The following is a 16265-nucleotide window of genomic DNA, read 5'->3' as shown; positions in this document are numbered from 1 at the left end:
TGAGATTATTTTGTATAGCGCTTAATCACAAAAGAGTCTCAAAGGGCGTCACGGGGTCACAGTTGACAAAGATCAGTGACGTCCACTGATCTAAACACCCCAACCAGGCAAGGGGGGGGGGGGAACTCAAAATCCCATTTTGGGGGTAAAAGAAGAAAGCATCGACCAGCGATGGCATGAGCCCACTTCCAGGCTGCAATTGATGCCGAGGGGGCAAAATCTATCACATAATATGGCGCTGTACAATGTTAGCGAAAACAGCACAGGAGTCCATTGAATGAGATACAGCGCCGCAGGTAGTAGGAAATGGGTTCTTCCTCAGGACCAGACCCGGTCGCTCAATGCAGAATCCTCCAAAGTGACCCCTACTGGGATGTGGTCCGCCGATTTCCACAGATTGTGAGTGAGAGTGATGCACGGATTTGGTCATTGCTGCTTACACGTATTATAAAGCAGGAGAGGATGTGGAGGAGAGAGAGGAGAAGCGACAGTAAAACTGGTTGACGTGTCCTTCAACTAAATGCCAAGTCTTCAATCGAGATTTCAACATTTCTACTGAGGTAGCAGCTATATTTTCCGTTCCAGAGTCCTGGAGCCCGAATAGGAAATGCTCTCGAATCTGTGGACTTCGTTTAAACTTGTTTGTCTTTATGCTTTGGGATTGGTTGACAACCAATTTTGTTGTTTAATGTCACATTTGATGTGTGAGCAGACACACCAGCGATTCAACTACAATTTGTAGAAAAGCAATTAAAAAGTCAGTTTTCTGTCAAATGTCCTCTTTAATTCTTATTTTCATGACTTAGTTTATTTGAACATGAAATCTGATTGATTACCAAGGCCAGTGGCTTTTGAACATTATGGAATGGCACAGCAACATTAACTGGGACGTCTTAAAAAGACCGTAAAGCTCTGTGTCTGAGAAACTGGACACCCATTCTGCTTCATTTGTCCTCACCATTATGTTATTCCAGCAGGACGTTCACTAGCTGCCAGTGTATCCGTCAGGGTCACCATTTCCATGTCATTTGGACTTGTGAGAACCTTCTTCCTCTCATCTCGTCCTCCATTCGGTGGTCAGGAGTCCAAACAACTCTTGGCACAGAACACTTTCCCGGCTTTGCTCAGGCACTGACGCTGATCATCGTGGGCCCTTTGAAGGACTGGGAAAACAGCCAGCTGGCCTTGCACTGCGGCAGCAAGGTCACGCCATGCGTAGGATGCGGTCCGCATCGTGTGTTTGCACTTGCTTTTGTCTCTGCGCCCATTCCCCTCACTTTGCCTGCCACGCGTTGCAGAAAGAAAGCTTCAAAATGTACTCTGCAAACATCACTTCATGATGTCCAGCCTGACGTCCTTATTTGAATAGTTACTGGGTTTGTTCAAGTAGTTTGCTTTATATCTTCTTGAGAAAGCCTATTGTAATGTAGGAGACATTTTGTGCTCTGCAAATACTTTTAAAATTCAGCATAATGTGAGAAGTGTATCCAAGGCTACCAGGCCAAAGGTCAGTAAATGTGATGAAGAATTTTAAAGACGAAGAAATTGTGCTAGAATCAGGTGTATAATAGTGGCTACGATACTTTATTGATACAACCGGATCAAATATTGCTAGTGTTGCTACTACATTGATATACCTATGGACAATTTAGACTAGTCTTCGACTAACCTAAAAGCATGTTTTAGGAATGTGGAAGAAAACTGGAGTAATAATATATTGTTTGTAATATTGAGCCCATGTTGCCCACGCTGAATGCTTTTTTATTTTTCATTGAAATTTTTTTTTCCCCAATTGAAGTTTGTCCTAGTCTTAAATTCCCCTTAAACCCGTGCATTGTGGTCGTCTATATGCAAAACATTTCAAACGCAAAGAAAGAGTAACAAACATTTTTTACGAGATCAACTTTACCCATTCAGACGAGACCATGTGCAATTCTCAAAATATACAATTTATTCAAAATATGTGAATACAGCCATCAGTATAGTCAGTCTAATAATTACAAAATCATCAGTAGTTCTTTCTTTATATTTGTATCCTTTTGTCTCTTTGTGGACACTTGTTGTTGATAATCACACATGTAACTACTGTATATGTTGTGAAGGAATTGGACGTGTCAATTTATTCCACCGCAGCAGCTAGACATTAGGTTGACATTTATTAAAAAAAAAAAAAAAAAACAACTTCATTCCTGACATTTCAGGACCCAAACAAATGACACAGTGGAGGAACACATTTAACATTGACACCTGCGTGTACTTCACAGGCATATGACACATATAAAGCGGGATTACCAAAGAGGATCGTTAAGTGTATTCTCCTATGTTATTTTTCATTAGGACACCAATAACAATACAGACAAATGCAGTTCATGGGTACAGACGACGTTAGTATTTAAAAAATCCATCTGTGCACATCATTGACACTGTGCAAGGGAGGGCAGGGGGAATGTGGGTTGAAAGGAACCAGTTACATCTAAATTATACTGTATTTTTTAATGGAAGACTCTTTGGCACTCACATGGAGATGAGGCAACATATATGGTATTTCATTGAATAACAAACACTGTATGGTAACGGTAAAGTGGTCGTTCATGTTACCTGTCAATCAAGGAAATTTACTTGGATGACCATTCCTAAATTAAATAAAAAGTCAGTTGATTAGGAGGGACAGTCAGAGAATGGAATTCCGCAATGCCAGGACAAGGGCTGTGAAGTTAAACACCCGACACTCGTCGCGTCAATACATCAGATACACTGCAGATCCAAGCATCCAATTCCAGTTTAATGCCTATATAGTATCCGCTCTTTTTTTTTTGGCATTTTAAGTGACACATTTCCGATATGGCTGTGTTTACACTGACAGAACACATGAACCAACCCTCATGCACAGATGCACAAATTGCATGGAAATAACTCCTACGTCATAACTTGACTAAGTGTCAACATGGAAGTAAACAATAACACATAAATAATACAAAATATTAAAAGTATACATCGCCAATCGATTTATTTTGATGAGCTCGCATTGACAGGGTATATCCAATCTGTACGTTTATGCTGCACACAATTTTCACTTACATTGGTTGATACCCACTGTGTACCGTACTGGAGGCCTGATTCTGATCTGAACATATGCGATTTCATGTTTGTTTGTTTGTTTGTTTTTTTCAATTGTTTTTACTTATTCTGTACTGCAATTGTGCCGATTGATAGAAAATAAATTGGAATTGTCACTTGAACCAGCTATGCAGTTCAAATCCCGCCCTATTTGCTGTATCTGATGCTGTGGTTCTGTGTAAAAAAATTCAGATAAATGTTGGATCCTCCATTCTGGCTTTGTTATGGCCATTTTGTGTTATTTCTAGGGATCATGCTACAATTAAACCTTCCGCTAGCATATGAGGAAAAAGGTGCTTTGCTGGCTCTTTTCTGTATCGCATTCACTCTCAACACACCATCCGCAACAATAAATACACTCCAATGTAGGAACACATAAATCATGTAATAAATAAAGAAACGTACGGTTGACAGTTTTCATCTCAAAGCGGATCAATAGAAATATCAGTTGGGTGCAGACATACAGTATACAAAGGGGACAGTGACTTGTACATGATAACACTTTTATGGCATTCCTTCCCTTTACTAATTCACGGCGTTCAAAGCACTATGTTTGCTTCTTCTTATATGTTGAAATTTATGACTGCTGTCCTACACGATGACTTTTCTTCATGTTAAAAAAAAAAAGAAAAGACGAAATATCTCAAAAGTTCACTCGTGAACAGCGCAACCTCCAAAGTCGAACACAAGAAATGGTGGTACAATTTGGAATTCAAACATAATTTTCTTACCTTGGCTTACGAGTGCACCAACTCTTTCTTGAGTTATGAGCCGTCGCTCGGTGGAATTTTTAAAATCATTTTGTTTATTCATTTGTCTTGTTTCGTGTTGCATCTCACTCACAAGTTGAGATACAAGTAAATTGAGTTACGAGCTGAGTCACGGAATGACAAAACATGTTACTCATGTCAAGGTACAACTGTACCTTAAAAGTCCATTCAAATCATCAGCAAATCTGAGGCTTTAGCTCTCAGTAAGTACCGTATTTTCACGACCATAAGGCGCACTTAAAAGTCTTAAATTTTCTCCAAAATGGACGTGCACCGAGTTCCAAAATCTGTAAACGTTGTTGTGTGACTTTAATCAGCGCTCCGCTTGACTGACTGGGAGCATTTCCTGCCGACACGCTGCTTATATAGAGGAAGGCGGACGTGACTGAGGACAGCATACGGACGTAAAAGGGGGAAGGGTGCGCGTGACAGAGGAGGCTAAAGACACGCCCCCAGTAGGTATAGCGTTCCGGCGTGTGCATCGGAACGATAGCCAAAAACATTGTTTTAGCGGGCGTGCATGCTACCGTATGTTTTAAGCTAGCGTATGTTTTACCATGCCTGCGCCCAATAATACGGTGCGCCTTATGTATGTGTTAAATACAGAAATAGACCCCGTAACTGAGACTGCGCCTTTTAATACGGTGCGTGAAAATACGATATCGAAAGGACAGCAGGACACCAGTGACCACTTCTAAGATGACCTGGAATCAATTCATTCATCTAACACGTCCTATGGGGAAAATTGTTTTGTAAATGGAACAACTTGGAAGTCAACCACCATCACGGAACAGATAGATTTTGTTCAACTTTGGAGGTTCCATTTATGTTGGTTTTGTTTTGGTTTTTCTAGGGGTTCTTTAAACACAAACTTGTTTGCGAGATTTAATCTGCTTGCTACCAAATTTGAACCAGATGTGCTGGACAGATGCGCAACACTAAAGGCAAGTTTTCATCATTGCATGTGGGCGGAGCATAGCGGTGGATTTTTGCCCGGTAGCTCCGAACCCTTCACTTGGCAACATAAAATGTGGTAGGCATGTCTGTCATTAGTAGACCCCCCCCCCAAAAAAAAACTAAAGAGGCAATGCCCCAAAGGACATAGGAAGTCTGCCGTTTAAAAAAAAAAATAATAATGTTTTGAAACATCATGGATGTCAACCAGTATCATGGAACAGATCGACTTTGGAGGTTCCTCTTATACCTAGAATTGTCTTCAGCCATCCATCGTTGTGGTTCTTCCATGTATCCAAATTTAATCCAAAGCCTGCTACACTTGCAACCTCCCTTCATGTAGAAAGTCCACTTTTTTGAGTGAAAGTTATTTGACCTGCCTCCAGCTCTTCTGTGCAAACGTTTGCAGTTCCTCGGCCTCGCACGACAATGGCGCTACGACATGCAGCAGCAGGTCCGCGACTTGGGCTGCTCTTCGTCAACGGGCTGCCTGAGTCTGAGGAGTGGCGGCTCGCCGCTCGCCGGCGTGTAGAACACAGCGCTGCCGTTGGACGAAACCAGTGGCATGCGGGGGTCGTCCGAAAGGGATTTGGCGTCGCTGAAGGAGTCTGTGGAACCGTTGCCCAGGTGACCGTTGAACAGGGGGTGGTTCAACAGCTTTGCCGCCGCCCGGTGCTTTTTTAGCTCTGACAGAGTCTGAGCTCTCTCGCGAGGAAAAGTTTCATCATGGCTGGCCGGGCTAGCGGCTAGCGTGCTCTTGTTCCCTGTCGCCTTGCCGTTGGCGGGCGGCTGCGGGGGTACGCATGTAGATGTAGAGATGAGGCCATTGTGCTTGCTGCTGCCATCTTTGAGGATGGTGGGCAGCTTGGTCTGGTCAGGTGGATCGACTGCCTCTTCGGGCTTTACCTGAACAGTGAGCAGAGTATTAATCCAATAGATTGAAAATTCAGCCCCTGAAGCCACTGTCTTCCTGGTTCTTATCCGTTGTGTGAGCTGGAGGCGTTTATTTGTGCAGACACACGTGGGGGCGGGGACTGGTATGACGCTGGATTCAAATCTTGCTGGCATTTGCACATATCCCCTTAAATTTATAGTTGAATGGTTCATTTGGGCACCGCAATTTATTTTTTTGTCCTGCATCCTTCAGTCAAGACTGCTCTAGCGTGAATATCCTTTTTACTGTCAATCATCGTATGTTATAATAACGAAAACCTAATTGCTCTGATATTCTGTGCACTAGCATGCGACGGAGCGCTAACCAACATTGCTACTGTTTGTAAGCAGAGGCGCGAGTGTTTTGTCTGACAGGGCCAAACCACTGTGGCTGAAGCGAGGTGACCTGAAAGGAGATTAGATTCAGCACACACAGAGAGCGGGAGGGAACATTAGAAGCTGCAGAAAATCGAATGTGCAGCTCATTAACGTCCTCCCTGCCACTAATAATAGACAGTGACACGCACCCCCCGTGTGTACTGCCCTCTTTAGACTGGAGATAAGACATCTGGCTCTGCTGCCAATCAGAAATATTGTTTATGACACATGCTAATGATGAGATGACTCACATGAAGCACCTGGATGTTTTCCTGGTCAGGCTCCTTCTCTTTGTCCTCCTTCTCCTCCTCCTCCTCCCTGCCTCCCCTCCACACGATGGCCTCCGTCTCGTACTCCTTGCGGCACAGGTTGTGTCTGTCGGACAAACTGGCTCGCCTCACCACCTTCCTGCGGATGAGGAACCCTCAGTGAAAACGAGGAATGATGTGCGACCATCTTATTTTACACAGCGCCGGCAGCTTTGCAGAATTAACAGAAAATATGGCATTTATCCAAAAACATTTGTCCATAGGTGTGGATGGTTGTCTATATGTGACCTGAGATTCACTGGTGACAGTCCAGGGTGGGCCCCGCTTCTCTTGCCAAAAATCAACTGGGATAGGCTCAATCTCACGTGCGTCCCGAATGGGGACAAGCCGTACCGAAAATGTTCGAATGGCTGTTCCTTGTGATTAACTGACAGACTTAAAAACTAGATTATCCATAAGTATGAATTTTGAGTGGATGTTTTTTCGTTTGTTTGTTTTTGTCTATATGTGTCCAGCAAATAGCTGCCAACCAGTCTAGTGGTTACCCCAATTCTCTCACCAAATGCCAGCTGGGAGAAAGCTGTAAAGAAAATGGACGATGGATGTTTTCACCCCTGGAGTGACCGCTTATCACCGGGCCGATCTTTGGCATCTCTACTTCCGACCACTTTTACATCCCTTTTCCAAACATGTACCATGTGTAGTTGTAGTAGTAGCCGGCAGGTGTCAGCACTCACCCACGACTGCCTGCACTGGACGTCCGTCGGCACAACGAAGTCTTGTGTTTGAGCTGGGATTTCATGATGATGTCATGCTTGTGCTTCAGGTCCAGCAGAATCGTTCTGAACTCCTCATCCTCACACAGGTCTTAAAATGTAGGATGGAGGAAAATGTTAGCGCGATAAGATAGCCACACATTTTAGTCAGGTGTGAGCATACCAATGGGGGTCTCCTCGAGGAAGGTCTTGGCATTGAGACTGGCTCCGTGAGACACCAGCAGCTCAGCCACATGCATCTAAAAGAGCAGGAGCCGTAATTTACATCGACAGGGGAGTCTCTTAGCCTGCCAGCTTTTTTTGTCAGCGTCTGGTCTCACCTGCCCCCAGCAGGCGGCGGCGTGGAGCGGCTGCCATCCGTCCGAGTCTCTCAGGTCCATGCGAGCGCCGCCCTCCAGCAGCAGCTCGGCCGCCTGCATGTAGCCGTTCGCTGCCACGATGTGCAGCTGCAGAGACAAAAATGATAGCACCTATTCAATTACTGTGCCTTAGAACTGAACGTTTCCATAATAGGCCCCCCGTCCACTTTGTTAAAGCAATAATTCCAGATTTGCTGAATTCTGTTGGACCGATTCCACAAACCTTTTTTTTTTTTTTCCCCTCAACTTTATTGTATCTCTCGCTCCGTGGCTCAAGCAGACTACACGGGAAGGAAAGTCCTTGAGTGACAAATAAAAAGCATTTCTCTTGAAAACAAAAGATTAGCCTTACATAACGTCCGACAATTTCCGCATGTGCTCTTCGCTGGGCTTTTTTGCCAAACATTCTGGCACGCTCTGTTTTGTTTCATTGGTTTGGATGCAGATTAAGCAAAGGATGGAGAATGCAAGAGGATAAATCTTTCTGATTAACAACCATGTCATGGTCTCTTCATAGTCCAGTGGGATTCTAAGGCGCCGGCTACGTACTGTAACTAGGGTGACCTGAGGTCTTCTTGTCCCCAACATTCCCTTTTTAAACACTGCGAAAATCGTCTTAATAACTTGTTACACAATTTCATTAATTAAACGAGACGGCATTTATTTTTTACTTCAAATAACACAATTTCCACCATTTTTTTTTCATGATTTCAAACTGTTCCCTGGTGTCTTAATATGTCTGGTATATGTGTTGGTCAAAAACCAAGCACCCAAACCGACTCCAGCCCCAGATGTCACTCACCAGGCCACACCCCTTAAAGGGACACATCCAACACATGAATACGTCAGTACATACAGTAATTACACTTAATAAAAAACAGTTTATTTCTTTACATTCTCTTCTGTTCTGCTTGAATTTTTTTTTTTATACAATACAGTGCTATTTTTCTTTTATTCAAATAAAAAAGTGTTTTTGGGGAGGCTGGACGGGTTAAAGGCCATTTGAGTTCATCATGTCGAAAATTGATGTTACAAGCTTGGTCACGGGATGGATTAAGCTCTTCAGTCAAGGTACGACTTGAAGTCGCCACTGTCATCTTTCTGAAAACGTACCAGTGTGGCTCCCTGCGAGTCCTGCTGGTTGACTTCGTCACCCAGCCTCACCAGTTCCTGGATATCTCCCAGCATCCTCCTCTCTGTGGACGCCCGGGTCTCGTTGATCATCTCCTGGGTGATGCCTGCCGATCGAACACACACAGACAAACAGTGCTAATTGCCGCGTCATTGATTTATCCCTTCAACGCGGTCATCTATTAGCAGTTTGACAAGAATATTTTCACACATGATGCTATCAGGGATTTGAGGTCTATTTGAAATGACGAATATTGGGCCGACTCCATTTTTAACCACATTCAATTCAAATCCGTCTTGACAGCAACAACTTAAAATGGAGAACATTTCCCTTCTCAAGAATCCCTTAAAATAACAAATGCATCAATATCACCCCGTTCCTGCATTGTTATTCTACACTGCAGTGGAAAAGTTGCTGTTAGGATGAGGATGGTGCTTCGACAACCACAACTGTGGATGTACAGTGAATATGTGAGCAACACCATCTTGGTATCCCATCTGGTATTAGTTGTATTTCTCCTGATACCAAACAAGCTTTGAAACAAGTTTTACCCCCGGCATTAACCTACCTCAGTTGTTGTTTTTTGTTTTGTTTTATACGTTACCGGCAATTACCTAATTTGTCCGTTTCAAATGTTATCAGGAGTCTTTTTTTTTTTTTTTTTTTTTTTTTTTTACACAAGCTTACTTGATGAACCCCTTTGTATTAGACTCTCACATCATTTTAACTAAGATGGAGACTTCATTGAATTGATTGTGTTATTTATATGAATGCTTATTGTTTAGTCAAGGCAACAACATCAGTTTAATAAAGTCCATGTCTTAAATTACTGCCAAATGTTCATCTCTCGTCCCGTCTCCTATTTGTGGATGTCCTCAGAAAAAGTGTCTGTCTCACATCGAGTGCAATGTGTTTTCTTATTAAGACAGAGGGGCGCCTGTCTCCTCGCCACTGTGTCATCTCTGGAGGTCTTGGCAACGCGACGAGAGCAATTAGTGTTGCTGCGCTCCCCGGTTTGATGCTCTTATTGTCATTCTTCTCACCTACTGTAGCGCTATCTGCATGCTGCAATAGAGTCTGCCTGAGAAGCTGTTTTGTGTCATATTTGGTGTCGCATGTTCAACTAATCCACAGTAGTTTTTCTTTGACTAACTCACAAGGCTCCCGAACTAAAAACTTGTATTTTTCACTCGACATCAGCAAGTTAAGGAGGCGAGAGAACACGTGGCTCGCTTACTTAGCTCTAAAATGCGTCTGTCAGTTCTGACTACCAAACCACAGCAAAGCATTGGTTTTCCATATATCTTAGAGTTGTATGTCTGTTGAACCCATTTATTCTTTTACTAATCAAAAAAGCAGCACTGAAGCAAGTAAACAGTTTCTTCGTTACTCACACTCGGCCATTCGAACTTGCCCGAGCCCACTTAACGCCTAACGTCCTGTATGTTCTGCTGCGTACACAGCACGATTGGTCATTACTGTAACGTGATCCTTCCTTGCCAGTTACTCATGATAATCACCACGATGCCCAATGGAAATAAACAGAACCTTGAGAAATAATCCAAAATTCCACAGCACACTCACACACTGCTGCGTTGTACAATGAAGTGGTCTTCGAGTGGCTGAGTGAGAGTATACCCTTAATTTGGCTAAGACCCGTTAATTTCTGATTCATGTGTTTGTCCATGAACAAATACACAATTCACCACTGCCCGTTTCGATTCGCTGCAGTGGTTTGGAATAATTACATTTCACAACTGTAGGGGGAGCCGTGGAGCAACAGAAAGCCACGTTTAAAGATAAATAGCGCACCCCTGTTGGCCATGGCCGTCTCAATGATGTCCAGTGTCGGGTCGTCTTCACAAAGGTCGTACGGCATGTTCCCATCGGAGTTGACCGCCAGCAGATCAGCACCACTGTGGGGGAAAATGACCGTCCAAATAATTAATTAAGAACCACTACATGATGTACTGTAGATCTGTGCATAGTCCATGACGTCTTACTGTGCAATGAGTGTCTTGACGAGGACCGCGTGGCCGCAGGTAGCGGCAGCGTGCAACGGCGTCCACAGCTCGTTGTCCTGAGCGTTGACGCAAGCTCCACGATCCAGTAGGATCTTCACCATCTCCTCGTAGTTGTCTATGCAGCACTGTGTGGAAGAAGAGACACGGAGGGTTTAAAAATGGGCTTCTACAATGATGACACTTGATCTAGGTGACGAGTTACAGTGAGCTGAGGCAGATGGCCTGTCTGTCCTCATTTAGTTCTTCTCAAGGTTGCTTCCTGTTTCACAGTAACTGTTTAGATACTGTACGCTTATAAAGAATCTGGACTCTGGATGCATTGGTTGATCCGGCCCAGGTCACTACGAGTACAGGTTATCCGGAAAGGAGCTACAGAGAAGGGCCTTTTCCCCAAACCGTTCCCCCACTGTTGAAGACTGGAAAAAACTCACATTAAGACATCATGTATTGCTATAACATCAACATATATGTAAGTAAACTAACAATGGAGAGAGAGGTTGATGGAACAATGGATGCAATGATGACTGATGGATGCAACAATGGATGGATGGATGGATGGATGGATGGGTCAGTAGATAGGTGGGTGGATGGAATGATTGGATAGTTTAGATCATGGCTTTAATGATTGGCAGGTGGGTTGGTGGTTGGAACGATGGGTGGGGCAATAAAACGATGGATGGTTGATGGAATGGTGGGCAATGGATGAACGATTGGTGAATGGAACAACGGATGCCAGGATAGAATGATGAATTGGATGGATGGGTGGATAATCAATGGGTGGACTGAACTATGTACCGGTTCATTGGATGAATGGGTGCTTGGAATGATGGATGGATACAATAGATGGCTGAATGGAGCGACGGATGGACTGGTACATGGTTGATGAAATGATGGGTGGATGATTGGTTGCATTGATGGATGATGGAACAATGGACGGTTTAATGTAATGACTTGATGGATGGAAGAATGGATGCAAGTGTTCTTCCAGATTTCCCCTCATGGATGAATTTCATACTTTCTTTTTTGGAGATGAGAAGCCATCAAACATATAACACAGCAGTCAGTGAGTGGAGACAAAGCTGTAAAAGCCATCTCTGCGCAAAAGAAACTATTTGTCTTTTTAATGTGGCTGTGATTCTCAGGGTAAATGTAACAGCAGAGCTAATTGATACGAGACACGACGCAACCAAGCATCGCCTCACTGCATAGGCCATCCTTTGTAGTTGTGAGCTTTTTCCATTTTGAGTGAAATATTTATTGTGCAACATCTGTGCTTTAAGCCCCCATGATGCCAATAACGCCACACTACATAGGAGGCATATTAAAGCAGATATGCCATAAAAGGCTTTGCTGCCAGAAACGGCTGCATTTTTATCACCTTCATTTTAGGGGAGGGTACAAGTTTCTCTCCTCCTGGGTTTTCATTGACGGTCACGCATAGATTGTTGTTACGTGAACAAACTCGGATGACCATGTGAATTTAATACACGAGAGTGAGGCAAAATGAGTAGGTTTTCAGCATTGTAAAAGTAGTTCAGAACATTCAGCGAGAGATTCTCCCAACTCCCGTCAAAGAATTGAAGAAAATGAATATATTCATAAATATGCAGTGTACACACATACTATACAGTATCCCGATGGGATACATTGCTGTTGTCTGGGACTGAGCTTTTCTCCCTTTTTTTTTTTCAGGTCACAATTGCCGGTACAGGAGTTTTTTTGTTGTTGTCGTCCCCCCCCCCCCCCCCCCCCCCCCAGTATGCGTCATGCCCAAGGCCAGGCTTCAGAGGTGAGCAGTCTATTTATTACATCAGTCTACAATCCCCGCCACCCAGCACATAGGCCTGCATGACGCTTCCGCTCCATCATGCTGTGTCCTCAGCTTGCTCTCACAAACACACAGTTGATGCCAAGGACACACACACACACACACACACACACACAGTACCTGTAAGCAAATTTTGAAAGATGACCTTTTTATATCAAACAAGGCCAAACTGACGACCCAAAATTTGCAGGGCATATCAAGAAAAACATAGACAAACAACCATTCACACTCACAATCACACCTATGGACAATTGAGAGTATTTAATTGACTTCCCACTAAAAATGTTCATAATTGCCTATATTAATAGTTTAAACTTTAAAACTTCACAAGCAGGTACACAAATAGTGATCGTTTAATGTGCGTCCCACGTCCCTGAGGCACAAAAATGATGAGGGACGTGAAAAGCTTTGAATATGCGTCTACAGGTGCACAACATTGCTTACCTGCGTATGTGTGCAAGTCTCGAATTAAGAGGTCTCGCTTCACAGTTTCCTGGTCCAAATTTGCATTTTGCGCATCAAAAAAAAAAAAAAAAAAGAAACGCAAAACTGCAAATCAGGTTTACCACAGACACAGTCACGAAGACGGAAGACGGCATTGGCGTATATGACACAACGCGCTTACGTCACCGATGCGCGGACGTGGAAGTGGAGCGTTCGACTGAGAAGCGCCAAGAAAGCGGTTGCAAAATGCGACGCCGAATCGAGAAGAGAGAGCGAAAAAAGACAAATGGCGAAAGTGTAGTCGCATTTCATCGTGAAATGCAAGGCGAGCACCCGTTCATTGTAACACTGACCTTTCTCTCCGCCAAGTATGGCGGCACTCGAGAGACGAAGGTGAAGCGCAATTTGATAAGCTTAACGTTCGTCTACTATACTAACATAACGTTAACACTGCGGGCTGCCGAGTGTCTCTTTTAATTATGAATACCGTCGAATGTTTGTCATTTTTTGTTGTTGTTGTTTTTACCTTGACAAGGCCAGTATAACGCTACATCGTGTGCTTTTTGCTCAGTGTAGTCGCTGTGTGACCTATGGCCAATCTGATGATCTGTAAGTGGCAAAACTTTGAGTCAAGTAGGTGAAAAACGTGGCCAATGTGGCCCGACAGGAATAAGAGTAAACTGGATCCTCATCATGTACCAAACAGAGGAGCTTTTAGGTGAAGGGAGATGAAGGAAAGATTTTTCTCTCTCACAAGGTTTCTTCATTCTAGTTTGAACAAATTGAACACTTGCAAAACTTGTAGTAATATAATCTTTGTCTTATTCCTAGTCAGCTGGTCTAATCTCATAAATGCACAGCCATGAACCTAATGTATTATTCTGTCACAAAATGCCAAAATGCTGTTTAAGTGAAGATGCACAAAGGCTAAGTGGGAAGTTCCCACTGGGGGCTCTTATTAAAAGTGCATATAATATGTGAAACGCCATTATGAACCAAAACCAAGGTTTTGAACTTGGCTTTACACGATCAGGATTTTTGGGGCCGATCACCGCGTTTAAAAAAAAAACGATAACCGATCACTGATCCGATCACAAGATGGAGCAACGTGTCTATTTAAATGACTTGTTCATTTAATGTATATACTTGTGTACTTAATTGATCAAAAAATTATATTTATAATAATGTATCTTTGTTCATCTATTTATGCCAGTGAGGCATAGTGACAGACAGAACAAATGAACGGTCTTCTATTAGATGAAAGGAAGTACATACAGTAATTCATGTATCCACTTTTTGTTTGTTGGTGTGCCGTGAGATTTTTCAATTGTAAAATATGTGCCTTGGCGCCGTAAAGGTTGGAAATCACTGCTCCAGTCATATATATTCTAATCAGTCAGGTCAAACCAACGTTACAACATGACAGAAATAATGGGTGCTAACTTACTGTCATTAAATTACTTCACACACACCAAAACCTTAGAGCATGATTCAACAGAACGCCGGGATGTTTACGCACAACCGCACTAGCTTGCTATGTTACGCAAAGTTTTGTTGCTTGCTTGCAAGCCGTATCGTATTAAAACTACGTGAACATACCTCGAGCAATCCTTGAACGAACGTCCTCTCCCGAGCACCGGTGACCACCAAGACACGTTTTTCTCCATTTTGTTCTTCTAAACACACAGCGTGATCCATTATTGTTGCCGTGGTAACGAGTGTATCCGGTCGCATTTGAGTTGACAAGATAAAGCCCAGTGATCGTAAAAAACGGGATGCGGTGGTATCGGAATACAAGATTGTATTGCAGTAGTCTGACATAGTGCAATCGTGAAAGACCACATTTGTCTTATCGTCTGCTCTGGCATTACACGTTGTCTGTCCCACACCGCCGACATGTTTTCTTTTAAATAATTTATTGGTGGTCAGATACTACATAAAAAGAGACGCGATAAGGCTAAAAATAGCTTTTGGGTTCGAATATACTGTACACAACGGAGTAAATGACTTTTGCGGAGCCGATCAATCGGCAAATTATGACATTAAAGCCGATCGGCATAAAATGCTAATTATCAGCCGATACCGATCGGCCGATCAGATCGGTGTAAAGTCTATTTTGAACATAGATAACCTCTAAAATGGTTCAGTTAAAATTGTTTGAGACTTCACTGTTGTGTCAAGATGCCAAACAGAAAAGGGGAAACTTAAATTTTTTAAGTTCGGCACTTTATTTGAACACGTGTAACGTTCTCTTTTTATTTACTTGCTCTTATTGTGAAATGCAGCCCGACTTTTATTTAGTAAATGAGAGAACATTACACAGTTGTGCTCATATGTTTGATTACCAGGGCAGAATATGTAATATGTGTACGTCTTTATTATGCTCTAATGTCGTTATATCAGTGGCATTAAAAAAAAAACAACAACAAAAAACAACTGTAATCAAAATCTGCAGTATAGGGGAACCGTGAAGCAAGAACCACGATGTAGCAGAGGATTATTGTATCTGTATTCTGTGATGATAAATTGCAGGGACTCATTGTTCTAGGGCTGGGACTCATTGTTTCCATGACATGTGCATCCTGGGACTCACATCGTCTCAAGTGTCAAATGATATATGGGTGATTTGCACGAATCAGCCAGGATTCACTGTTTCGTCATTCGCAACACAAAGCAGAGAAAGTGTTGTTTGTAACCTCTGGAGTTTTGTAGCCTCAGCAAGCAAGGCTGTGCAGATAAGAAGACTTTGGTGTGTGCGCGTGCGTGGAGGCAAAAAAATCATGAGAGGAAAGGAAATTACTGCACGACGCAGAGCGCAGATTGCAGGAAGAACAGGTAAGAGGTGAAAGGGAAGCCCGCAAAACAAAAATAACAATTGACTGGAGACAGGAGTGACACAAACATATATTCTAAATGTTTGCGGTGGTCAGTGTACAAACAACAAACTGCCCAAAATTGCAATGCATTTTGAAAAGCCAATTCATACGCAATAGAGCTTTAGTACTGAATTTGCTGCATTTATTGGCAAACCAGGGTTTTTGTTCGTTTTTTTTCTTTATGAAAGAGCCTGTCCCCCATGATATATTCTTTTAATTGCATTTCTTTCACATTTATTGTACTCTATTTTATGGGAAATTAAAATTTTATCTAACAATGAGTATTTGGACCACATTGAACACAAAGAAAATAATATAACACAAGGAAAAAGTCATACATCATTTTTGAGAATCAAGTTTAATAATTGAAGAAAAAAGTCTCAACATTACAGATAAAAGAAGAAT

General features: G+C 42.7%; 1 protein-coding gene and 1 long non-coding RNA gene across 4 annotated transcripts in view; one reads left to right on the top strand and one right to left on the bottom strand.

The window, feature by feature from the left end:
• LOC133483604 (uncharacterized) overlaps window positions 1-12466 on the top strand; it is a 45960-nt gene extending 33494 nt beyond the window's left edge. Inside the window, exon 3 of the long non-coding RNA XR_009790156.1 lies at window positions 12405-12466. This is a non-coding gene — a long non-coding RNA (uncharacterized LOC133483604). The remainder of the gene's footprint in view (window positions 1-12404) is intronic.
• The window catches only part of ppp1r16b (protein phosphatase 1, regulatory subunit 16B), a 65502-nt gene continuing 51165 nt past the window's right edge, over window positions 1929-16265 (bottom strand). For 2 of the 3 annotated variants that reach the window (XM_061785032.1, XM_061785033.1), the window contains exons 4-11: window positions 10692-10837; window positions 10501-10604; window positions 8670-8794; window positions 7518-7643; window positions 7361-7436; window positions 7159-7288; window positions 6404-6560; window positions 1929-5747 (exon numbers count right to left, since the gene is read on the bottom strand). In XM_061785032.1, the coding sequence (XP_061641016.1) occupies window positions 5277-5747; window positions 6404-6560; window positions 7159-7288; window positions 7361-7436; window positions 7518-7643; window positions 8670-8794; window positions 10501-10604; window positions 10692-10837 (1335 nt within the window). In that variant the 3' untranslated portion in view covers window positions 1929-5276. Of the gene's footprint in view, window positions 5748-5779; window positions 6181-6403; window positions 6561-7158; window positions 7289-7360; window positions 7437-7517; window positions 7644-8669; window positions 8795-10500; window positions 10605-10691; window positions 10838-16265 lie in introns of those variants that run through there. The other variant, XM_061785035.1, reaches the window with a different exon arrangement.

The sequence above is a fragment of the Phyllopteryx taeniolatus genome, chromosome 9 (genome assembly GCF_024500385.1).
Source record: "Phyllopteryx taeniolatus isolate TA_2022b chromosome 9, UOR_Ptae_1.2, whole genome shotgun sequence".
Classification (NCBI taxonomy): domain Eukaryota; kingdom Metazoa; phylum Chordata; class Actinopteri; order Syngnathiformes; family Syngnathidae; genus Phyllopteryx; species Phyllopteryx taeniolatus.
The sequence above is the reverse complement of the archived record's forward strand: the minus strand, read 5'-3'. Positions and strand labels throughout refer to the sequence as shown.